The 27429-nt window shown below is 41.3% G+C and overlaps 1 protein-coding gene across 38 annotated transcripts in view; it reads right to left on the minus strand.

The window, feature by feature from the left end:
* Positions 1-27429, minus strand: part of LOC110502596 (mitogen-activated protein kinase kinase kinase kinase 3) — a 67893-nt gene that overhangs the window by 38073 nt on the left and 2391 nt on the right. For all 38 annotated transcript variants that reach the window (XM_090217103.1, XM_090217101.1, XM_090217091.1 and 35 more), the window contains exon 2: positions 242-299. In XM_090217103.1, the coding sequence (XP_090073229.1) occupies positions 242-299 (58 nt within the window). The remainder of the gene's footprint in view (positions 1-241; positions 300-27429) is intronic.

The raw sequence follows: 27429 nt of genomic DNA on the forward strand, positions 1-27429 counted from the left end.
CTGGTGAGATTAACAAAATAACCAATTGGTTATGACTCTGCAACAGAAGGTGACAAGAGATGGCCGACTGTAAAAGGGTTTGTAAAAGACTGGTGAAAACCCGGGTAACAGTGGATGACAGACCGGGATAAGAGACGAGAGAAAGGAGAAGGAAGGAAAAAGAGAAAGGGGAAGAAATTAGAAGTCGGGAGAGGGAAATGTTAGTGATGATGACACATGGCAGAGAGAGAAGAGGGCTTACCAGGTTCCAGCTTAATGACTTTAATGGCAGCCAACTCCCCAGTGTTGACATTACGGGCCTGGAGAACAGATGAGACAAAAAAGGAGAGCATTTATTAGCCAGCTGTCAGTAAGGGGTAACACAGTGGACTTTAGAGTGGACTGGCCTCTGTCAGACCAACACTGTTTTTAAGCCCGAGAAAGTGTATGCTCGATCAGTGAGCAGGCTGCTACTGTAGGATAACATTGCTTACCTGCCAACTGGCCTTGCAGGCTAACACAAGCACATGTATTGAAAGTATTGTATGATAATAGAATAATATATTTTTGTAGCTTATGCCAGAATCTACAGTCAAACAGATTTGTTTGAACATGGATATTACTGAAGATGGATGATTCACCTTTGAAAAGCAAATAGGCTCATAGACATTACAACACTTAATCAGTTAGCAGTCATCAACTCAAACAGAAGCTTATTGCGTTCTAAACATCAGACTGACAATGTTAGTTGTTGCACAAATCACACATCCTAAATGAAAAACAAACATTGTAGACTTGTTTACATGAATATGCATCTTAATAAAACCTATCTGAAACAAGCCATTACGCTTCGTATACTATTACTTATAAATATTAATTAACAAATTAATAAATGCCAGGTTGGCGAGGATGTCGCATTTTCATGTTGACAACATTAACGCAGTCAAAATTAAGATATATTTCATAACTTATAATTAATTGTCTGTTGGCTTTTCTGCATCTAACATTTTTTAAATACATTTCCTATTTTGACACACAAAACTATTTAAACAAAGTCTAATGGGTTTTTTCCTGAAATATTTGCATATCACAACCCCTGCTGTTGTGGTCATTCGATGGCTATGGCATATGTTCTTCAAAGATAGATAAATAGTTTTGCCTAAGCTACTGAAAATAGGCCTTTTACAAGATTAAAATCAAGACAGGAGTCCAGACAGGCTAATTTTGGAAACTTTCTGAATGGACATGGAGGCCGAGAGAGAGAATCAGGTGAACTCAAGCACCCTCCCGTAAAAGCACCTGTCAATCAAAGCCACCAGCGTGTCAGACAAAAAAAAACTAATATTTATCCTTTCCTTACAATGTATTTAAAAAAAACCTAGGCCTACCTTAGGCTTTCCGAAAGTAAGCTATAATGAATTGACAAGGGAAGTATGAAGGTGACGGCTATGCTATAGTAAAAACAACAACTTTACCATAGCCTATTTATCAGCGCCGCTGATGATCGAGGGGCGAGTGTTAGAAAGATTTTTCAAATACTGAGGATTATAATCATTTGAATGGAAAAAAAATATATATATACTTTGTTGACTTACTGTGTGATTTTTATTTGATTAGGATCCCCATTAGCCGGGGGGGATCCTAATTGTTCTGGAACTGGGGACTGTGAAAGTGAAAAGACCCATGGTGGCATGTCTGGTGGAGTGAGTGAGGTGTCAGTGTTGTGTGCATGTTGATTATTCAAACAATTTAGAAATTTCCAGAACAATGTTTCTTAAAAAAACAAAGTGACTCAGTCAAAATCATTGGCATATACAGTACCAGTCAAAAGCTGACACACCTACTCATTCCAGGGATTTTCTTTATTTTTACTATTTTCTACATTGTAGAATAACTATGAAATAGCACATATGGAATCATGTAGTAACGGAAAAAAGTGTTAAATATATGTTATATTTGAGATCCTTCAAAGTAGCCACACTTTGCCTTGATGACAACTTTACACAATCTTGGCATTCTCTCAACCAGCTTCACGAGGAAGTCACCTTGAATGCATTTCAATTAACAGGTGTGCCGTGTTAAAAGTTAATTGTGGAATTTCTTGAGCCAAATCAGTTGTGCTGTGACAAGGTAGGGGGGGGGGTATACAGAAGATAGCCCTATTTGGTAAAATACCAAGTTGATATTATGGCAAGAACAGCTCAAATAAGCAAAGAAAATGACAGTCCATCATTACTAAGACATTAAGGTCAGTCAAACCCAAAAATGTCAAGAACTTTGAACGATTCCTCAAGCGCAGTCACAAAAACCTGATGAAACTGGCTCTCATGAGGACCGCCACAAGAAAGGAAGACCCAGAGTTACCTCTGCTGCAGAGGATAAGTTCATTAGAGTTACCAGCCTCAGAAATAACAGCCCAAATAAATGCTTCAGAGTTCAAGTAACAGACACATCAACTGTTCAGAGGAGACTGCATGAATCAGGCCTTCATGGTCAAATTGCTGGAAAGAACCCACTATTAAAGGACACCAATAAGAAGAAGAGACTTGCTTGGGCCACAAAACACAAGCAATGGACATTAGACCAGTGGAAATCTGTCCTTTGGTCTGATGAGTCCAAATTTGAGATTTTGGTTTTCAATCATTGTCTTTGTGAGACGCAGAGTAGTTGAACGGATGATCTCCACATGTGTGGTTCCCACCATGAAGCATGGAGGTGTGATGGTGTGGGGGTACTTCGCTTGTGACACTGTTGGTGATTTATTTAGAACTCAAGGTACACAACCAGCATGGCTACCTCAGCATTCTGCAATGATATGCCATCCCATCTGGTTTGCGCTTAGTGGGACTATCATTTTTTTTCTCAACAGGACAAGGACAACACACCTCCAGGCTGTGTAAGGGCTATTTGACTAAGGAGAGTGACTAAGGAGTGCTGCATAAGATGACCTGGCCTCCACAATCACGCAACCTCAACCCAATTGAGATGGTTTGGTATGAGTTGGACCGCAGAGTGAAGGAAAAGCAGCCAACAAGTGTTCAGCAAATGCAGGAACTCCTTCAAGGATGTAGGAAAAATCATTCCCCGTGAAGCTGGTTGAGAGAATGCCAAGAGTGTGCAAGTCTATCGGCAAGGCAAAGGGTGGCTACTTTAAAGAATATAAAATATATTTAGATTTATTTAACACTTTCTTGGTAACATGATCCCATGTGTGCTATTTCATTGTTTCTATGTGTTCACTATTATTCCACAATGTAGAAAATAGTAAAAAGTAGTATAGTAAAAATAAAGCAAAACCATTGAATGAGTAGGTGGGTCCATACCTTTGACAGGTACTTTACATTTATTTAAATTTTATTTAACTTGGCAAGTCAGTTAAGAACAAATTCTTATTTACAATGACAGCCAACTAATTACTTTTACAGAATTTCCACTTGGGCGAGGATAATAGAAACGCAATCAAAGCCTATTGGATAACAAGTTGGTTTTAACCAGGACAGAATCATTAATTGTAACTGACTTTCTACAATATAACATAGGTACAGCAGATCCATTTATTGTAGGGGACATTTTTAAAATGTGCATTTATTCAAAACTCATTTGTAAAACAAAAGCAATTTATGTCACGAGTTCATATTAACAAAGGAAATTGAGGGACTATCAGTACAGATGGCAATAAAAACTACCATATGAGGCACAGAATAAGTTAGAGAAAACACAAAAAAAACTGAAGGAACTGGGTGCCTTCGGAAAGTATTCAGGCCCCTTGACATTTTCCACATTTTGTTACGTGACAGTGTATTCTAAAATGGATTAAAAACAAAAAAGCCTGAGCAATCAAAACACAATAACCCATAATGACAACATGAAAACAGATGTTTAGAAATGTTAGCAAATTTATTCAAAAGTGCAGTGCATGTCAGAGCAAAAACCAAGCCACGAGGTCGAAGGAATTGTCCGTACATTTCCAAGACAGGATTGCGTCGAGGCACAGTTCTCGGGAAGGGTACCAAAACATTTCTGCAGCATTGAAGGTTCCCAAGAACACAGTGGCCTCCATCAATCTTAAACGGAAGCAGTTTGGAACCACCAAGACTCTTCCTAGAGCTGGTCACCCAGCCAAACTGAGAAATCGTGGGAGAAAGATGGACAGAGTAGAGTACAGAGAGAATTGATGAATACCTGCTCTAGAGTGCTCAGGACCTCAGACTGGGGGCAAAGGTTGAGTTATCAACTGGGCAACGACCCTAAGCACACAGCCAAGACAACACAGGAGTGGCTTCGGGACAAGCCTCTGAATGTCCTTGAGTGGCCCAGCCAGAATCCGGAGTTGAACCTGATCAAACATCTCTGGAGAGACCTGAATATAGCTGTGCAGCGACGCTCCCCATCCAACCGGACAGAGCTTGAGAGGATCTGAGGAGAAGAATGGGAGAAACTCCCCAAATACATGTGTGCCAAGCGTGTAGTGTCATAACCAAGAAGACTCGAGGCTGTAATCACTGCCAAAGGTGCTTCAACAAAGTACTGAGTAAAGTGTCCAAACTTTTTTTGCATTGTCATTATGGGGTATTGTGTTGCTGAGGATTTATTTATTTATTTAATCCATTTCAGTAGAAGGCTGTAACGTAACAAAATATGGAAAAAGTCAAGGGTTCTGAATATTTTCCAAATGCACTGTATATGTTTTGACCAGGACAGTTTACAATTGAAGGTAACACCAAGTAATATAGTCTCCTCAACTTGTTCAATAGCAACACCATTTATTACCAGATTCAGCTATGGTCTAGAACTTAGTGAATGATTTGTACCAAATACAATGCTCTTAGTTTTAGAGATGTTTAAGGCCAGTTTATTACTGGCCACCCATTCCAAAACTGACACTCTTTGTTAAGGGTTTCAGTGACTACATTAGCTGTGGTTGCTGATAAGTATATGGTTGAATCATCAGCAAATATGGACACATGTTTTGTTTAATGCCAGTGGCAGGTCATTGGTAAAAATAGAAAAGAGTAGAAGGCCTAGAGAGCTGTCCTGCGGTACACCTCACTTTGTGTTTGACATTAGAGAAGCTCCATTAAAGAAAATCCTCTGAGTTATATTAGATTGCCATATCATGGATTCAGAGCTGAGGTTTAAAAGCCATAACACAAGTTCTCTCAACAACCAGGTTATGGCCAATAATATCAAAGGCTGCATAGAAATCTAACAGTAGAGCTCATTATTAATTTCAGTCAGTACAGTACACATTGAGCGCCCTTCTCTAAAAGTATGCTGCAAGTCTTAATTGTTTTACAGAGAAATAGCATTGTATTTGGTCTAAACCATTTTTTCCAACAGTTTGCTTAGAGCTGGCAGCAAGCTGATAGTTCTGCTGTTAGAACCAGTTAGGCCGCTTTACCACTCCAGGGTAGTGGAATGACTTTGGCTTCTCTCCAGGGCTGAGGACAAACACATTCCTCTCTAGGCTGAGGGAAAAAAATACAAATACTGAGAAGCCCAGATGGGCACTTTCCTACATTTGATATTCGTGAGAAGCAGGCCAGGTACTTCTATGCGTGTTCAGGGGCAAGCTCTCCGTCAACATCAACAGGACAGAGAAACCAGACACACGCTCATTGTTCATATGGAGCGCGGAAATGACATTAAATAAATCAAAACTTGTTTCTCACAAGTGTAGCAGGGTGTGAACTAGAGGTCGACCAATTAATCGGAATGGCTGATTAATTAGGGCCGATTTCAAGTTTTCATAACAATCGGAAATCGGTATTTTTGGACACTGATTTGGCCGTTTTAATTTTACACCTTTATTTAATATTTATTTAACTACGCAAGTCAGTTAAGAGCTAGAGGTCGACCGATACAGATTATTGGAGGACAATAAAAGCTGACACCGATTAATTGGTACATTTTTTATTTTTTACAATTACAACAATACTGAATGAACACTTATTTTAACTTAATATAATACGTAAATAAAATCAATTTAGCTTCAAGTAAATAATGAAACATTCAATTTGGTTTAAATAATGCAAAAACAAAGTGCTGGAGAAGAAAGTAAAAGTGCAATATGTTCCATGTAAAATATGTGCCATGTAAGAAAGCTAACGTTTCAGTTCCTTGCTCAGAACATGAGAACATATCAAAGCTGGTGTGGTTCCTTTTAACATGACTCTTCAATATTCCCAGGTAAGAAGTTTTAGGTTGTAGTTATTATAGGAATAATAGGACTATTTCCCTTTACCATTTGTATTTCATTAACCTTTGACTATTGGATGTTCTTATAGGCACTTTAGTATTGCCAGTGTAACAGTATAGCTTCCGTCCCTCTCCTCGCTCCTCCCTGGGCTCGAACCAGCAACACAATGACAATTAACGCGCGCTAACTAGCTAGCCATTTTACTTTGGTTACACGAGCCTCATCTTGGGAGTTGAAAGACTTGAAGTCATAAACTTGATGCACAACGAAGAGCTGCTGGCAAAACGCACAAAAGTGCTGTTTGAATGAATGTTTACGCGCCTGCTTCTGCCTACCACCGCTTAGTCAGATACTTGTATGCTCAGTCAGATTATATGCAACACAGGACACGCTAGATAATATCTAGTAATATCATCAACCATGTGTAGTTAACTAGTGATTATGATTGATTCGTTTTTTTTAAGGTAAGTTTAATGCTAGCTAGCAACTTACCTTGGCTTACTGCATTCGCGTAACAGGCAGTCAGTCTCCTTGTGGAGTGCAACGAGAGAGAGGCAGGTCGTTATTGCGTTGGACTAGTTAACTATAAGGTTGCAAGATTGGATCCCCCAAGCTGACAAGGTGAAAATCTGTCGTTCTGCCCCCGAACAAGGCAGTTAACCCACTGTTCCTAGGCCGTCATTGAAAATAAGAATGTGTTCTTAACTGACTTTCCTAGTTAAATAAAGATTAAATAAAGATGTAAAAAAAAAAGAATAATTTTTTTTAAATAGGCAAATCGGCACCCAAAAATACTGATTTCCGATTGTTATGAAAACTTGAAATCGGCCCTAATTAATCGGCCATTCCGATTAATCGGTTGACTTCTATTAAGAACACATTCTTATTTTCAATGATGGCCTAGGAACGGTGGGTTAACTGCCTCGTTCAGGTCGGGGGATCCAATCTTGCAACCTTACAGTTAACTAGTCCAACGCTATAACCACCTGCCTCTCGTTGCACTCCACGAGGAGACTGCCTGTTATGCGAATGCAGTAAGCCAAGGTAAGTTGCTAGCTAGCATTAAACTTACCTTATAAAAAACGATCAATCAATCATAATCACTAGTTAACTACACATGGTTGATGATATTACTAGTTTATCTAGCTTGTCCTGCGTTGCATATAATCTGACTGAGCATACAAGCATCTGACTGAGCAGTGGTAGACAGCAGCAGGCTCGTAAGCGTTAATTCAAACAGCACTTTTATGCGCTTTTCCAGCAGCTCTTCATTGTGCATCAAGCATTGCGCTGTTTATGACTTCAAGCCTATCAACTCCCGAGATTAGGCTGGTGTAACCGATGTGAAATGGCTAGCTAGTTAGCGTGGTGCGCGCTAATAGCGTTTCAAACGTCACTCGCTTTGATACTTGGAGTGGTTGTTCCCCTTGCTCTGCATGGGTAACGCTGCTTCGAAGGTGGCTGTTGTTGTCGTGTTCCTGGTTCGAGCCCAGGGAAGAGCGAGGAGAGGGACGGAAGCTATACTGTTACACTGGCAATACTAAAGTGCCTATAAGAACATCCAATAGTCAAAGGTTAATGAAATACAAATGGTATTGAGAGAAATGGTCCTTTAATTCCTATAATAACTACAACCTAAAACTACTTACCTGGGAATATTGAAGACTCATGTTAAAAGGAACCACCAGCTTTCATATGTTCTCATGTTCTGAGCAAGGAACTTAAACGTTCGCTTTCTTACATGGCACATATTGCACTTTTACTTTCTTTTCCAACACTTTATTTATGCATTATTTAAACCAAATTGAACATGTTTCATTATTATTTATTTGAGGCTAAATTGATTTTATTGATGCATTATATTACATAAAAAATAAGTGTTCATTCAGTATTGTTGTAATTGTCATTATTACAAATACAAAAAAATATGTATACATTTCTTTTTTTTTTTTTTTTTTTTTAAACGGCCGATTAAATCGGCATGGTTTTTTTTTGGTCCTCCAATAAATCGGTATCGGCGTTGAAAAATCATAATCGGTCGACCTCTAGTGTGAACTCTACATTTCCACTGCGAGAATGAGATTGGTAAATTACTGTAATTAACACATGCATTAACATAAATCTATGTATCCAAATGACAGGGAGTAACTGTAAATTGCCTGTTTTAGAAACAGTAGGCTACCACATGGGCATTCATAAAAGTGCATTGCGGTCCGACACTATAGCCTAGGCCACTATCCTATTCAGGTCGCAGTTGTAAATGAGAACTTGTTCTCAACTGGCCTACCTGGTTAAATAAAGGTGAAATAAATGAATGCAATTGCGTGGATAAGAGGGCGGCCATTTTATTTGTCTCACCTTGGGCGGCATATCGGCCAGGACCTGAATAGAGTCGATTAGTCTATAAATTAAGAAAAGATTCCGTATCAAATTATACCATGCCAGGTTGGCGAGGATTGGTGCATTGTCCATTTGACACAAGAATTGAACATTATAGACCTTATTGCCAGATCAACCTTGTTGACTGCTGTTGAATGATTAATTAAGTCAGACACATCAAACCTTCTTTTGAGGACCGATTTATTTAAGAGCAAGCAATAAAAAAGTGCATTGTATAAAACAAAGCCCATACATAATTTTTTTTTAAACTGAAGTGACGTAGCCTATAGCACTCCACACCCCTGCACATCTAGCGGTTTAGCTGCTCGAGCATCAAAAGGACAGTTGGAAAGAGGAAGAGATGTAGACAGTTTAATAGACAAAGCTAGCAAAACAATTGCTTATTAGTTTAGTAATCAGTTACGGAATTAGGTAAAGTTAATCTACATTAACTTTAATTTAATCTATTTTTTTTTAAATCCTAAAAAATGTAGGTCTATAAACGTTTGACGGTCATTTTATTTTCATGACGGTCTTAATCCTTAACCGTCAGTTACACGGTTATTCAGTTACCGTCACAGCCCTAGACGGTCCTTAACCGTCAGTTACACGGTTATTCAGTTACCGTCACAGCCCTAGACGGTCCTTAACCGTCAGTTACACGGTTATTCAGTTACCGTCACAGCCCTAGACGGTCCTTAACCGTCAGTTACACGGTTATTCAGTTACCGTCACAGCCCTAGACGGTCCTTAACCGTCAGTTACACGGTTATTCAGTTACCGTCACAGCCCTAGACGGTCCTTAACCGTCAGTTACACGGTTATTCAGTTACCGTCACAGCCCTAGACGGTCCTTAACCGTCAGTTACACGGTTATTCAGTTACCGTCACAGCCCTAGACGGTCCTTAACCGTCAGTTACACGGTTATTCAGTTACCGTCACAGCCCTAGACGGTCCTTAACCGTCAGTTACACGGTTATTCAGTTACCGTCACAGCCCTAGATGGTAATTATATCAATATTTGCGCATTAAAAAGGCGTTTCCACAGCCTTTTCTCACAATCTGTTTTACGACAAAACAATCCCAACTTGTCTAACGCATTTAGTTTGGTCAACATTTGGAACGTTTACATACAAATGAGCTGTTTCCATCAGGCATATCGTGGCAATTTTTATCCGACGTACTTTGATTGCAAAACAAGGTTGGCTGTAAACCTGGTTATGGTGAGTGATTTGAACTCGTCCCCTTATGTCAAAGGTCTAAGCCACTCCAAACACTCCCTTTGACTACGATTCTAACTCATCAACACAGCACACCAGAGTAGGCAAGATGACTCACTCTGTGTTAGTCTTTTCAAACCCCACTCAGTCAGGCTTCTCTGTCTGAAGAGAGTTGATTCAAATCTTGTGAAAGCTTGATGAGCAAAATTCATAGTTTACTACTACCCCCCCCCCCCCCCCCCACCCCACATCACCCATCCTGGCTTAGGCCTAATGCAGTTAAGACTGGACACAAACAATAGATTATGAGTTAATTTAGGAACTGCTTGGAGGAAGGAGGAGAATCTTATCAACCCTGTAATATACATCCAATATCGCATTAGTCTTCTGGTCTGACAATGCATAATTTCATAGCCCACCCCTCCATCTTTATGACACACTGATTGTTGATGTCTGTTCAACATCAAGGTCACATTCTGGAGGGTGCCACAAACTGAACCCTGCAGCTATAACTGTAATGAATAGAGCTGATTCCTTTGATGTAGACTATTCTACATAATATATCGGAACGTTGCACAACGGCATTGAGCCTTACTGAGCCCCCTGTCATCATCATTCAAGCTAGCTAAGCTCAATCATTTTAAATCTTTCCTTCCCTCCCCTCTCCACCAGTCTCGTTCTCGCTCTCCCCTTCCCTCTTGGAAGCTGATCCTTTAATGCTGTACATATACTCTCAGGGTAGCTCCAGTAGCCAAGCCCTGTGCTGCAATATCCAGATCAAGTCTTCTCAATCATCACACACACACACACTGGGTAGTCACTCATGTGACTACACATTACTCCTCCTATCCGTGTTCACTTGACTCCACTCATCACAAAAAGCGCGGATGAAGACTGGGCAAGCAGTAAGCTCCTATCAGCACTCTGCTAACACATCATGGGAGCACTGAGCAAGTCAATCGCAAGGTCAGAGTTCAGCTACCACAATCACTGGGGGGCAGCATTTACATACCTTATGCATGCTCCCAGCATCAGAGGAGAGAAAACAGCATGAGCATCCAGGTATACCGATCACTGGTTGAATTACAGGAAAGCAAGTTACATAGTCAATGATAAAGACTGAGCTGCACTTTTATATGAACCAGCATAAGGGTCATTCCACCCCAAAAATAAATTGTACAAATGGTAAGATAATCATTCCTGAAACTTTTTGTTTAAATATAACTTGATCTAGGAAATTGTTATTTACAATGACGGCCTACCGTGGAACAGTGGGTTAACCACCTTGTTCAGGGGCAGAACGACAGATTTTTACCTCGTCAGCTCGGGGATTCAATCCAGCAACATTTTGGTTACTGGCCCAACGCTCTAAACACTAGGCTACCTGCCACCCTAAAAGATTCATATAATTTTCCCGACCATCCGATTTGGACCATCATTTTTCTTAACAACGAACAAGACATGAGGAAAATGTTCCACTAAATGCTGCTGTTCCTGCAACACCACTTTATCCATTTTGCTGGTCTCTTGTGAGTATTTAATGGATCACAACATTTTCTTTGCAACTTTGGGTAGAAAACCAATAGATCTTACTCATGATAAAATAAATTGTGTAGTTATCCTCAAAATTCAAGTCAGACCTCCATGAAAGGAAATCAGTTTGTCCTTCTCTTAGGCTTAATCTGTGTCCAGGAAACAGCCCATGTGTTGCGTGGTTTACACTTATGTGGATTAGTAAAACCATTCCTGGTGAACAAGCAAACCATTGAGCTACTGCAGTTCTAATGGTTTCAATGTTATGGTCTGCAAAATGTCTTCAAAATGCTAAAAGTCCCAAACAATGTATAGTGGTTTTGCAATGGTAATGGGTTGGCTTTAATGGGAAATGTCACTAAACACACTACAATTTTATTGAAAAACATGACTGCCATACAATTGTTTGTAACGGCATTATTTTTTTAGGGCTATCAAAGTTAACGTGACATTTACAGCATAAAAATAGCAGCATAAAAATCTCCACTTTGTCACTGCACGGATGCCTCGATTCAACCAACTTCCCACATTGATATTAAATCAGAACAGGACATCCATTCCATTTAACTACTGTTGTATTTTATTTATTTATTTCATGTGATCTTTTTCACCCATTTTTGTCCCTATTTTCGTGGTATCCAATTGGTAGTTACAGTCGTCTCGTCACTGCAACTCCCGCACAGACTTAGGAGAGGCAAAGGTTGAGAGCCGAGCGTCCTCCAAAACACAACCCAACTGCACTGCTTCTTGACAATGCCCACTTAAACTGGCTGCACCAATGTGTCGAAGGAAACACCGTACACCTGGTGACCGTGTCAGCGTGCACTACGCCCGGCCCGCCACAGGGGTCGCTAGTGCGCATTGGGACAAGGACATCCCTGCCGGCCAAACCCTCCCCTAACCCGGGCGACGCTGGGCCAATTGTGCACCACCTCATGGGTCTCCCGGTCGTGGCCGGCTGCGACAGAGCCTGGACTCGAACCCAGAATCTCTAGTGGCACACCTACCACTGTGATGCAGTGCCTTAGACCACTGCGCCACTAAATAAAATGTTCATGTTGGACTATTCAAAGAGAATTAGGTTGAAGCACAAGAGACAAGCAAAATTGATACAAGGGTGTTGCAGTAGCAGGAACAGAGGCATTTGTGGGCAAAACCTGATACTTCCATACCCATTCATGGTAAATAATGCAAGCAACTTCAAATGGCAAAGTTCGGGGGGAAAAAACATCCACCAGATTCACAGGGAATATTGTACATAGGATGAAAAAGCAATACAGCATCAGATCCACACTACTTGTAGGGATGGGTATGAGTGATCAAGTACTCAAATTGAGATATCATATTTTTCAAATAGTGTAAAACAATTTGGTCTAAAATTGGTCGAAGACCACGTTAATTTGCTTTGACTGTTCAATTTGTACATGTGCATTTGCGGGACACAAAAAAATAAACCAAGCAACACAGTTCAGCTCATTAAATCCCCTTTCCCCTCTGTCTCACAGTCACTCAATTGCATTCTGACCTCTCTGTCTAGACACGCGTGCTTTGTGTAGTTACAGAATGAAATGCCTATAAAAACATAGTTCGGAGGCGGAAGAAACGCACACCTGTTTAGGCGAGATGCTGGTTAGCGGAGTAAAACACTTGGGGGGGAAAAAAGGAGAGCCGCACAGGAGCTCAGATGCAATAATTGAATAACCATCATTTCAACAGACAAGCTGTCTTCATCAGGGATAGTGAGCTCCTAGGGTGTGCGACTCTCCTTTTCAAGTTTTATAAAAATGTAGTTACCACAGCCAAAGTCAAATTTGGTTATATAGTACAAATTCATGAAAACAAACATATGCTTTTTGGTCTTAATGTAAGGTTAGGCATAAGGTTAACAGTGTGGTTAAATCAGATTTAAGAAGCAACATTTTTTACACAGGCACGGTTTATAACTTTGTGGCTGAGGTAACTAACATTAGTGACGACCCTACAGTACTTTGCGAACTGCTAGTGGCATTTAGAATTGGTTAGCCTAGGCTATTACCTCCCTAAACATACAGGCTCCACACTGAAAATATGCAAAAGCATTAGTTTTATAAAGACAAAGAGCGTATTTTTTAAGAATCACTAAGCCAAGTCTACTCACCAAACAGATGTCCTGGCCATAATTCATCGCCATGCAGTGTTTAATGTAGAATAGTTACAGTCCAAGGAACATAAACTCAAATCAAACATCTGTACATCGAAAAGACAGATTTACAACCTTGAAACTTTTAACTTTCCAAATTGAGCCCAGTTATAAATGTAATACCTCTTTTAGACTACCTGTTTCAGGCGCAAATCATTTCGACACTATGCTGTTAAATTAGATTATATTCCATTGTGTTTTTTACTAGAAAATAGGTGTCTTGGCTGTGATAAGGGCTCGGGAACTAAGAACGTTGTGTCTGCTAAATTAACAAAAGGCTATGCCATTGCACAGCCACAGGCTTCTACAAGCAAGCGCCACACTGCTGAGGTTACTCCCCTTTTGAAGATTGAGTTCCACGATATACTAACCTGTTGATATTAGTTTCAATTAATCAATCTTAAAATGGCACTTATTTGTTTTACTGACTGAATATGAGGAATTTGGCAATTAGGATTCGTTATCTGTAATGGTTACGATTAATTAGGCATTGTTGTTCACTGTTGGCATATAGATAAATGCTCCACATATCTTTTTTCCAGTGCCACTCGTTCTAAAAATAGCTTCTTTTTTTTCACCATTCGAATAATCGAAAAAAAAGAAGTACTTGGTCAAAAAGTCAAATGCCTATCCCTAACTACATTGAACAAAAATATAAAAAGCAACAATTCATGATTTTACTGAGTTACAGTCAAGGACTGCAAGGAAGAAGCCACTGCTCCAAAACCACCATAAAAAGCCAGACTTCAGTTTGCAACTGCACATGGAGACAAAGATAATACTTTTTGGAGAAATGTCCTCTGGTCTGATGAAACAAAAATAGAACTGTTTGACCATAATGACCATAGTTATGTTTGGACGAAAAAGGGGGAGGCTTGCAAGCCAAAGAATACCATCCCAACAGTGAAGCACGGGGTGGCAGCATGGTGGTGCTTTGCTGCAGGAGGGACTGGTGCACTTCTCATGATGCTATCTATTTTGTGGATGGAAATTATGTGGATATATTGAAGCAACATCTCAAGACATCAGTAAGGAAGTTAAAGCTTGGTCGCAAATGGGTCTTCCAAATGGACAATGACCCCAAGCATACTTCCAAAGTTGTGGCAAAATGGCTTAAGGACAACAAAGTCAAGGTATTGGAGTGGCCATCACAAAGCCCTGACCTCAATCCTTGTGGGCAGAACTGAAAAGGCGTGTGCGAGCAAGGAGACCTACAAACCGGACTCAGTTACACCAGCTCTGTCAGGAAGAATGGGCCAAAATTCACCCAGCTTATTATGGGAAGCTTGTGGAAGGCTACCTGAAACGTTTGGTCCAAATTAAACAATTTAAGGGCAATGCTACCAAATACAAATTGAGTGTAAGTAAACTTCTGACCCACTGGGAATGTGATGAAATAAATAAAAGCTGAAATAAATCCCTCTCTACAATTATTCTGAAATGTCACATTCTTAAATAAAGTGGTGATCCTAACTGACCTAAGACCAGATTAATTGTCAGGAATTGTGAAAAACTGAGTTTAAATGTATTTGGCTAAGGTGTATGTAAACTTCCGTCTTCAACTGTATTTTTCTTGTGCATTTTGCTATTTTCCTCATGACTCCTGCATGCTATGTTGACTGTGAACTTTCTTTACCAAACTGTGGGACAGACTTTTCCCCCCCCCCACACTCGGGACTCTTTATTGGTTACAGTCTTTTGGCCTCCCATCCTAGTCTAACCACCTCTCGCCGGCTTTGTATTCATGTTACCTGATGAAATTGCTGAACAATATGATCTTGTTGCCATCTGATGCACATTCAGATGTCATAAATCAGCACTGCAGAGCTCTCTCTGTCCTATGAGCTCTCCCCGTACTATGCCGTGCCTTGATTGTATTACTGTTGATGATATCTGGAAATGTGCATGTACACCCTGGCCCATCTATAGTTGCTAGCCCCAATTCTGACTTGTGATCTGATATCTGCTTCACTGATTTCTGCTCTCGTAAAAGCCTGGGTTTTCTGCATGTTAACACTAGAAGCTTATTATCTAAAATGGATCAATTGAAAGTGTGGGTTCACAGCTCCAATCCAGATGTGTTGGTCATTACTGAGACGTGTTTAATAACCTTTTTGGGATAGGGGGCAGCATTTTCACTTTTGGATGAATAGCACGCCCAGAGTGAACTGCCTCCTACTCAGTCCCAGATGCTAATATATGCATATTATTATTAGTATTGGACAGAGTATTGGCTGCTTTTTATTTTATGTTGCTCTGTCTGTATGCTGCGTCTTGCTTGTCCTGTTGCTATGTCTTGCTTGTTCTATGCTGCTATTGTCTATATTGTAATTGTTTTTAATAACCTGCCCAGGGACTGCGGTTGAAAATTAGCCGGCTGCCTAAAACCGGCACTTTTACTGAAACGTTGATTAATGTGCACTGTCCCTGTAAAAATAAAAATGTTTAAAAAAAATTATAAAAAAGAAAACACTCAAGTTTCTAAAACACTTCCTTGCACTTCCTACGGCTTCCACTAGATGTCAACAGTCTTTAGAAACTTGAATGAGGATTCTACTATAAAGGAGGGGCTCATGAGACATGTTTGAGTCAGTGGTCTGGCAAGTGCCTCAGGCTCGTGACGTGCGCTCCTTACCTCTCATTCCAGTGCTTTTCTTCAGACATAGGAAATCTCCGTTTGGAACATTATTGATGATTTACGTTAAAAACATCCTACCGATTGATTCCATACATCGTTTGACTTGTTTTTACGACCTGTAACGGAACTTTGAGTTTTTGTCTGGAAGAAGTGCTCGCGCCTCATGAAGATGAATTAAATTACATGGGTGGGCCTGGGAAAGCATAGGTCCAGCCACTGGAGAGCCAGGCCTAGCCAATCAGAATTTGTTTTTCCCCACAAAAAGGGCTTTATTACATACAGAAAAACTCCTCAGATTCATCAGCTGTCTCAGTGGCTTGTCTCAGACCATCCCGCAGGTGAAGAAGCCAGATGTGGAGGTCCTGGGCTGGCGTGGTTATATGTGGTCTGCGGTTGAGGCCGGTTGGACGTACTGCTAAATTCTCTACGACGACATTTCTCTCTTATCCTCGAGTGTAGGAGGCAGCATATTGATGTTTGGATGAAAAACATACCCAAATGAAACTGCCTATTTCTCAGGCCCAGAATATGCATATAATTGTCAGATTAGGATAGAAAACACTAAAGTTTCCAAAACTGTAAAAATATTGTCTGTGAGAACTGATATTGCAGGCGAAAACCGGAGGAAAATCCAACCAGGAAGTGCTGTTTTTCCTGAAACCTCTGTTCCACTGCATGCCTTCCATCCCTTTAAAGGGATATCAACCAGATTAATTTTCCTATGGCTTCCACATGGTGTGAACAGTCTTTAGACATAGTTTCAGGCTTTAATTCTGAAAAATGAGCGAAAAATATCACATCGCGTCATTGGATGGCTGGGTGCCAGCAGAGTTTTGCATGCGTGAGCAGCTTGGAGCAAACATTTTCTCTCTCACTCCTATTGAAAATGCTACGGTCCGGTTGAAATATTATTGATTATTTATTGTAAAAACAGCCTGAGGATTGATTATAAAAAACTTTGACATGTTGCTACGAACTTTACGGATACTATTTGGAATTTTCGTCTGTCCCGTCGTGACCTGTGGATTTCTGAACAAAACGAGACAACCAAATGGAGGCATTTTGGATATAAAAATAATCCAGATGATACAAAATGAGCATTTATTGTGTAACTGGGAGACTCGTGAGTGCAAACATCCGAAGATCAAAGGTAAGTGTTTCATTTGATTGCTTTTCTGACCAATCTACTTTGCTGCTAGCTGTTTGTAATGTTTTGTCTGCTGAGAGAGATGTCCTAACATAAACGCTTGGATAGCTTTCCCCCGAAAAGCTTTTTTGAAATATGACATGCCAGGTGGATTAACAACAAGTTAAGCTGTGTTTTGCTATATTGCACTTGTGATTTCATGGAGATTAAATATTTGTAGTAATTTAATTTGAATTTGAAGCTCTGTAATTCAGCGGATGTTGACGAAAATGATCCCGTTAACGGGATGGGTGCGCCAAGAAGTTATGGTAGAGAAATTAACATTGATTCTCTGGCAACAGCTCTGGTGGACATTCCTCTAATTGCATGCTCCCTCAAAACTTGAGACATCTGCGGGGTGGTGTGACAAAACTGTCAATTTTAGAGTGGCCTTTTATTGTTCCCAGCACAAGGTGCACTTGTGTAATGATCATGCTGTTTAAATCAGCTTTTTAATCCATCCACCTGACAGGTGTGGCAGATCATCTTGGCAAAGAAGAAATGCTCACTGACAGGGATGTACACACATTCGTGCACAAAATGAGAGAAATAAGCTTTTTGTGAGTATGGAATATTTCTGAGATCTTTATGTATTTCGGCTATTATAACATGAGACCAACACTTCACATGTTCCGTATTTTTCTTCAGTATACTTAGACATAGAGAACTGATACTTTATACTGGTTGTTGGGGTGGGATTGGCGTAGGGGGTGTGTGTGTGTGTGTGTAGGGGGGGGGGGGGGTGGTGGTAGGTGTCATGGCTTGCTGAAATGACATTAAACGACTCATAAGTAAAACATAGCTTTACATTAAAATCCATAGCCTATTTGTGGTAGGCTATATTGCCCGTGTAAATTAGAATATTTAAAACAAGAGGAGATAGACTTCCTTATTTTATGGCAAGAACTGTTTCAAAAACGTGCCCCTACGCTGGCACACACACACACACAAACGAGTGCATGTCCGTGTCTCCAGGTGGAGCTCACAGTACGACGGCTCAGATCTGGCCCAGGCGAGAGATTAGAGGGGGAACAAACAGAACCACAGGGACTGGACTACTAGAAATACCACACTATTTACAATTACAAATAACAAATCTTTAGGCTATTCACTACAGACCTACTTCCTATTGTTAAAAATATGAGTCTGTAACCATAAATAAAGTCAACACATGAGCATAACATGTGCAAGACCTGTTAAAAAAAATAAGAATAATAATATGCACAGTATTAGTGATATTAGTGGGATAGTGGTGTTAGAAATAGTGTGGTGGGAGGAATAACATATTACACATAGTTAAGAAAGTATGTGGCCTCAAAACGTTGGGTGGAAAAATATTTCCTCCACAGAGCTCTGGCATTTACAGAGTCTGCACACACTGCAGACAGCAGAGTCAGTTCTCTCTCATCCCCTCTTTTGCAACAGATTCAACTCTTTACTTGAGTGAGACTTCACCGTCACCCTCATCAGCACTGGTTGTTTACTTTAAACCCTGGTACCAGGTTTGAGCCTGTTGGGGTGTATCCTATCCTTCCTATAACAAAGCACAGTATATTGTCCACCTTTTCCATAACTACAGTATATAGACCAGTGGAGGCTGCTGGGGGAGGACGGCTCATAATAATGGCTGGAACGGCACGAATGGAATCAAACTATGCGTTTAATGTATTTGATACCATTGCAATGACTGAGCTCCAGCCATTACCACGAGACTATCCACCCCAATTAAGGTGCCACCAACCTCCTGTGGAGTAGACTATCCTTGCTATACCAGGCACACAACATTACCAAAAGTATGTGGACACCTGCTCATGGGCATTAATATGGAGTTGGTCCTTGCTACAACAGCCTCCACTCTTCTGGGGAGGCTTTCCACTAGGATGTTGGAACATTGCTTCCTTTCAGCCACAAGAGCATTAGTGAGGTCGGGCACTGATGTTGGGCGATTAGGTCTGGCTCGCAGTCGGCATTCCAATTCCTCCCAAAGGTGTTTGAAGGGGTTGAGGGCAGGGCTCTGTGCAGGCCAGTCAAGGGGTCTTCCACACCGATCTCAGAAAACCATTTCTGTATGGATCTCGCTTTGTGCACGGGGACATTGTCATGCTGAAACAGGAAAGGGCCTTCCCCAAACTGTTGTCAAAAGTTGGAAGCACAGAATCGTCTAGAATGTAACTGAATGCTGTAGTGTTAAGATTTCCCTTCACTGGAACAAAGGGGCCTAGCCCAAACCATGAAAAACAGACCTAGACCATAATTCCTTGTCCACCAAACTTTACATTTGGTTCTATGCAGCCGGGCAGGTAGTGTTCTCCTGGCATCCACCAAACCCAGATTCGTCTGAGTGAAGCATGACTCATCACTCCAGAGAATGCATTTCTACTACTCCAGAGTCCAATGGCATCAAGCTTTACACCACTCCAGCCGACGGTTGGAATTGGGCATGGTGATCTTAGGCTTGTGTGTGGCTGCTTGGCCATGGAAACCCAATTCAGTTATTGGCCATGGAAACCCAACAAACAGTTATTGAACTGACGTTGCTTCCAGAGGCAGTTTGGAACTCGGTAGTGAGTGTTACAACCAAGGACAGACGACTTTTACATGCTACTCTGCGGTCCCGTTCTGTGAGCTTAACAGCACTTACAGTTGACCGGGGAAGCTCTAACAGGGCAGAAATTTGATGAACTGACTCGTATGAAAAGTGGCATCCTATGACGGTGCCACATTGAAAGTCACTGAGCTCTTCAGTACAGGCCAATTTCATGTTATTGTCCTCTTGCTCAGTTGTGCACCGGGGCCTCCCACTCCTCTTTCAATTCTGGTTAGAGCCAGCGCTGTTCTGTGAAGGGAGTAGTACACAGCGTCGTACGAGATCTTGCTTTTCTTGGCAATTTCTCGCATGGAATAGCCTTTATTTCTCAGAACAAGAATAGACTGACGAGTTTCAGGAGAACGTTCTTTGTTTCTGGCCATTTTGAGCCTGTAATCGAACCCACAAATGCTGATGCTCCAGATACTCAATTAGTCTAAAGAAGGCCAGTTTTATTGCTTCTTTAATCAGACAGTTTTCAGCTCTGATAACATAATTGCAAAAGGGTTTTTCTAATGATCAATTAGCCTTTTAAAATGATAAACAGGGATTAGCTAACACAAACGTGCCATTCGAACACAGGAGTGATGGTTGCTGATAATGGGCCTCTGTACGTCGATGTAGATATTCCATTAAAAATCAGTCCAGCTATAGTCATTTACAACATTAACCATGTCTACACTGTATTTCTGATCAATTTGATGTTATTTTAAATGGACAAAAAAATAAGGTTTCCTTTCAAAAACAAGGACATGCCCTAAGTGACCCCAAACTTTTGAACGGTAGTGTATATCATATAGCCTACTGGTCTGAGATTACATTTTGTTTGAGGTTTGTACATTTGTTAAAAGGCCATCACTCAACATTCCATTTTCCTTGGTCACCCTTACAGTAAGTTAAGCTGCATCTCACTAGCATTTACTATTCACCGACCTGTTCCTGAACTGAAACCCTGAAGCCTCTATCACTGAGGGACACACTACTGGAAAGACACTTGTATGCAGGAGTCAGGACATTAAAAGGCAGCCTTGACGTTGCAGTAACAGCGTGGATAGAAGAGGACGAGAATGATAAACATGGTGTCTGGGAAAGACTTGATCTGATTCAACCTGAGACTCCGAGACTAAATGGGGTCTGACAGCTAGGTGCAGGAGACTATGTACTAGAGACCGATAAAACGCCCAGTCTGGACAGAGAACCACAATTCTAATTATATGGATCAACACCCCGTCTGGACAGACCTCCCAGACAGAATAGCCTATTTCAAACTGCAGACAGAAAAATTCTAAATGATCAGACAGAATGGGATACACCAGAACAGCCTGTCTACTAGGACAGGTATGAGAAAGTATGAAGACTGACATACACAGAAGCCATGTGACATTATATTTAACCTCTCATTAAGGCCATTATTTTGAGCAGAAACCAGTCATGGAACATCTGCCTTATTAGATTCACCAGCCTTCAGATTCAGACAAACACTGAGGGCTCACTGAGCATAACGAACAAAGCCATATTCATAGATACGAAACACTGCACTACTCCAGTATCCCAGAATAGTTGGCAGGCTGACTAAAAAGGCTTTAGTTGTGATGTCACCATTGAGAGAGGCAATGATGGAAAGATCGAGAGGGATAGAGCGAGACAGGGAAAGACCGAGAGCCCGCCATACACCCATGGGAGGACAAGACAAGGCAAAGAGAAACAAAGACAAATAAATAACTATTTCAACAGACAAGTTCTGATCAATAGAAGAAGCTCCACAGACAGCCAGCAAGATCTACACTATGCCACATATATCACCGATGCTGAGATCGACAGGCATGTACTGTAGATACACTGATGTAGACTGCAGATGCCAACTTGCCTTTTCCCGGCAGTGGGTCCATTCTAAATATAGGAGGTGGCCGTTGTGGTGGGAGCGTTACAACTGACTAGCTGTGATCGGGGACCAGCTTCAGGACAGCAGCCCTGCAATATTCATGAAGCCAGTGGAGCTCATCATGGTATGGAAAAAAGGAGTACAAAGTGTGGAAAAAAAGGGACGTGGTACATGGAAATCTGGGAACTTGGTTCATGGAAAACCAGGTATTTAACATATGGAAAAGGAGACACTTTTTGGGAGGGAAAGAAAGTGGCAGGCTGACACTCCAGGCAGAGAGCTGTATGAGGGCTACAAAGTAGACATGGGCCTAGCTGGCAGGGCAGAGGACTGCAGAGGCTATAGTGGAGGCCAATGTTGGCAGGCATGCTAACTGCCAGCCTACACCTTAATCTATAGATCCCATGAACGCAAAATCTGAAAGTGCAGCAAGACATCCAACACAGCACATTCATTCGAGAGGGGGAGAGAGAAGAGTAAATCAGCTGTGAAAGGTGTGTGTGTCCTGTGTCTCAAAAACAGGAGGCTGCTGAGGGGAGAACAGCTCATAATAATGGCCAGAACAGAGAAAACGGAATTGTATCAAACACTTGGAAACCATGCATTTGATGTATTTGATACCATTCCACTATTCCGCTTCAATCATTACCCCGAGCCCCTTCTCCCCAATTAAGACGCCACCAACCTCCTGTGGTCTCAAAGGTTTCTGTGGTCTAAACCCACAGGTTCATTAGCTGGGCTATGAGCGAATATCACCTTAAAAGGCCATATGCATTTCTGGGTAACAATTAAATAATTTCTTGGTAACAATTAAGACGCTTACTGTGATTGTTTTAAATCAACAAAAATAGCTTCTTAGCAAAGAGCAATTTCTCAAGCAAGAATTTTGCTAGGACTGTCTGGGAGTGGTCTGAGTGGGAAGAGGAAACCCATTAGTTATTGGCAGAGGTTTGGGACTCGATTATTGGTCGATCAATTAATGTACCGCCTGGTAATGTCTCCATCCCACTGAAATTTCATGCAGTCTTTTCAAAAACAGCTCTTACACTAAAAGGGCATTATCATAATTTTCACAGTATTATTCCAACCTCAGTGTAGAAATATACACTCACCGGACAGTTCATTAGGTACACCACTTCATTCACGATAAGGGACCGCTCCTACAGACGGGGGGTCAGGTGGCCTTGGCTTGCTATACAAAGCAGACAGGAATCGAGGTAGTCAGTAACTGTTCGATTGAACGTTGGGCAAAACAAGTGACTTTAGTGACTGAGTATGGTATGATCGTTGTTGCCAGATCAGCATGCCAAAAATGGCTGCCCTCCTGGGATTTTCACGCACGCCAATGTTTAGGGTTTACAGTAGAGGTTAACAGATTAAATCGGAATGGCCGATTAATTAGGGCTGATTTCAAGTTTTCATAACAATCGGAAATCGGTAATTTTGGACGCCGATTGTGCAGATTTAAAAAATATATTTATTTTTTTACACCTTTATTTAATCTTTATTTAACTAGGCAAGTCAGTTAAGAACACATTCTTATTTTCAATGACGGCCTAGGAACGGTGGGTTAACTGCCTTGTTCAGGGGCAGAATGACAGATTTTTTTACCTTGTCAGCTCAGGGATTCAATCTTGCAACCTTATGGTTAACTTATCCAACGCTCTAACCACCTGCCTCATGAGGAGCCCGCCTGTTACGCGAATGCAGTAAGAGGCCAAGGTAAGTTGCTAGCTAGCATTAAAATGAATCAATCATAATCACTAGTTATAACTACACATGGTTGATGATATTACTAGTTTATCTAGCGTGTCCTGCGTTGCATATAATCGATGCAGTGTGCATTCGCGAAAAAGGACTGTCGTTGCTCTAACGTGTACCTAACCATAAACACCAATACCTTTCTTAAAATCAATACACAGAAGTATATATTTTTAAACCTGCATATTTAGCTAAAAGAAATCCAGGTTAGCAGGCAAAATTAACCAGGTGAAATTGTGTCACTTCTCTTGCTTTCATTGCACGCAGAGTCAGGGTATATGCAACAGTTTGGGCCGCCTGGATCATTGTGAACTAATTTGCCAGAATTTTACGTAATTATGACATAACATTGAAGGTTGTGCAATGTAATAGGAATAATTAGACTGATGGATGCCACCCATTAGATAAAATACGGAACGGTTCAGTATTTCACTGAAAGAATAAACGTCTCGTTTTCGAGATGATAGTTTCCGGATTCGACCACATTAATGACCCACGGCTCGCATCTCTGTGTGTTATTATGTTATAATTCAGTCTATGATTTGATCGAGCAGTCTGACTGAGCGATGGTAGGCACCAGCAGGCTCATAAGCATTCATCAAACAGCACTTTTGTGCGTTTTGCCAGCAGCTCTGCTGTTTATGACTTCAAGCTTATCAACTCCCGATATTAGGCTGGTGTAAAGATGAGATGTGAAATGGCTAGCTAGTTAGCGTGGTGTGCACTGATAGCGTTTCAAACATCACTCGCTCTGAGACTTGGAGTAGTTGTTCCCCTTGCTCTGCGTGGTAACGCTGCTTCGAGGGTGGCTGTTGTCGTTGTGTTCCTGGTTCGAGCCCAGGTAGGAGCGAGGAGAGGTACGGAAGCTATACTGTTACACTGGCAATACTAAAGTGCCTATAACAACATCCAATAGTCAAAGGTATATGAAATACAAATGCTACAGAGAAATAGTCCTATATTTCCTATAACTACAACCTAAAACTTCTTACCTGGGAATATTGAAGACTCATGTTAAAAGGAACCACCAGCTTTCATATGTTCTCATGTTCTGAGCAAGGAACTTAAACGTTCGCTTTCTTACATGGCACATATTGCACTTTTACTTTCTTCTCCAAAACTTTGTTTTTGCATGATTTAAACCAAATTGAACATGTTTCATTATTTATTTGAGGCTAAATTGATTTTATTAATGTATTATATTAAGTTAAAATAAGTGTTCATTCAGTATTGTTGTAATTGTCATTGATACAAATCCTTTAAAAAAATATATATATATATTTATTTATTTATTTTAAAATCGTCCGATTAACCAGTATCTGCTTTTTTTGTCCTCCAATAATCGGTATCGGCGTTGACAAATTATAATCGGTCGACCTCTAGTTTACAGAGAACGGTGCGACAAACAAAAAAACATCCAGTCAGTGGAAGCCCTGTGTGCGAAAACAGCTCGTTGATAGAGGTCGAACAGGTCAACATAACAGCGTAGAACAACAGTGGTATACAGAACAGCTTCTTGGAATGCACAACTCGTTGATCCTTGTCACGGATGGGCTATTGCAGCAGACGACCAAACCAGGTTTCATTCCTATCAGCTAAAAACAAGAAGAAGAGGCTCCAGTGGGTACATGATAACCAACACTGGACAATTGAGGAGTGGACAAACATCACCTGGACCATGACAGTGAGTTCAGTTTATTTGAGGTACCTGCACAGTCCCCAGACCTCAACCCTATAAAGCATCTATAGGATGAGATGGAACGGGCGGTTGTTTCACAGTATCAATGTACCGTCGTCCAATCTGCAACAACTAACTGCGTGATGCCATTGCGTCAGCATGAACCAACATCCCTGTAGAACGTTTCCAACACCTTGAAGAATGCCCCGAATAATTCAGGCTGTTCTGGAGGCCAAAGGGGGTCCGACCCAGTACTAGATGGGTGTACCTAATAAACTGTATATACTGTACAATCATGTTTTTGACTGCACTGGGACTTTAAGCTACAGCTCAGACTTTCTGATCCACACCCATCACACCAGGTTTACATCCTAAAGCCAGAGGGACAAGCACCTCTCTGTTGAAGGCAGAGTGAGAACACAAAATGTAGTCTGTAATCAAAGACATAGCTATGTGGCAAACATAGGCCTAATATTTCTGCCCAGCAGAGGCCTGCTACCACTTGTCCCTGGCAGGTGAGTCACTTGAAAACACAAGACACATGTAGGGCCTATAGGTTACACAAGCCTTTGTTGACTGTGAGCCTTCCCATTGACAGGCTAATTTAACCCTACTGTTGGCTGGATAGACGTGAAGTAGTAGGCCTAGGATAATCCTTGGATTAAAATCCACTTCCCTCCCTCCCTCCCTTTCTAGGTCTCTCCCTCTCATAGATGTCTGGCCCTCCACTGGTGATGCCTTTTCAGTGATGACTCAAGGTATGACGGTTCATAACATGGTGCTTTGTGTGGGAGGCTCGACGCCATGAGCACTGCCAAGCTGGGCACTGAACACATGGCGAACATAAAGCGTACCGAAATGAATAACAGTTAGGCATTTGGTTTACCCTCTTTTTCCTGGTCTCTCTCTACAGAATAAGTATGAATATTGCCATTCAAAATGTGGAACGGCACTGGGCTGAGTATCTAGATCTAGGCCTACATCCATATTTGTGGCTGTGAGCTTTCAATAAACTGTCTCAGTAAGTTTGAAGGTATAAGTTATTGTATCTCTTGTGATTGTGGGGGACCATTGGACCGAGAGCCATGATGCCCAGCGTCTGTGAGCTCATTCCGTGCAGGGATCAAATCCAGGCTGCAAGTTTGGCTCCCTCGCTCAGTTCAGGCAGCCCGCCTTAAAACCCAGGCTTATCCTGGGAAAACTGGGTCACTGAACTTTCCCCCTATCTGCTACAGAAACAGGAACCAACCACACATCAGTCAGTCATTGGACCACAAATGTGTATGAGCCAAACAAACATAACTTTAATGGAAATAAATAGAAAGCACCCAACCAATGCACTTTTAAACTTAATGAATAACAATTGCACTTAAAAAGCCATATCCCCGGCCTGGCACCACCACATCTTAAACACCTATATATAGGCCTCCTTGCCCTAGACTCTGAAAAAGAACAGGTGATCTGAGTGAGAAGGGCCTGTAAAGTGCTCCACCTGTCCTCCCAACAACATACACCCCACAGAGAACACTTAAGGGCTGGAGACAAATGCTATCTGACAAGCAAGACAAGAGCATGCAGATGCTAGCTTGGTCTCAGTGTGTGCGGCCGGTGGGGAGTGAGCCGTCTCTGGGTGCGCGCAAGAGACTTGTTTCCAGTTTCTCTCCTCCCTAATGCATGTTTAGGCTTAATACCTAGATCCTATAAAAACAAGCAGATAGACCTATGGAATCACCTACTGGATGGCCAGAACAATAAGCAGCGAGTCAAGCTGAGACTGAGGATATATTAAAGCATGGACCATGCACTGGCAACTTAGGACAAAGCATGAACACACATCCAATCAGACATCTCAGTGGTCAGTACATGGACAGCATTCAATAGACTCTCTGACAGCACTTCACTCCGTGATGAATGGCCTAACCAAAACACCCTCTTCCCAGTCTTGTACTGGGCTGTGAAGTTTCTTATCCCACACTTCACAAGTGGACGCTACGTTAGAACAGTGTGTGAATAGAGGCACACGCTCCAAAAAGAAGGAAATGCTAAACTCCTGAGGAACCCCAAGAAAACAATCCCCTACTGTGTGTCTCACCTTCTAACCCTGTCATTCACATACAACAGGCCTATTAACCTGCTTAGAACAAACTAAATCATCTACACTGCCAACCTTATAATGCCCTGCTCCCAATCCAACCCAAAAAACCTTA

The sequence above is a fragment of the Oncorhynchus mykiss genome, chromosome 23 (genome assembly GCF_057628025.1).
Source record: "Oncorhynchus mykiss isolate SJ-2025 chromosome 23, ASM5762802v1, whole genome shotgun sequence".
Taxonomy (NCBI): Eukaryota; Metazoa; Chordata; class Actinopteri; order Salmoniformes; family Salmonidae; genus Oncorhynchus; species Oncorhynchus mykiss.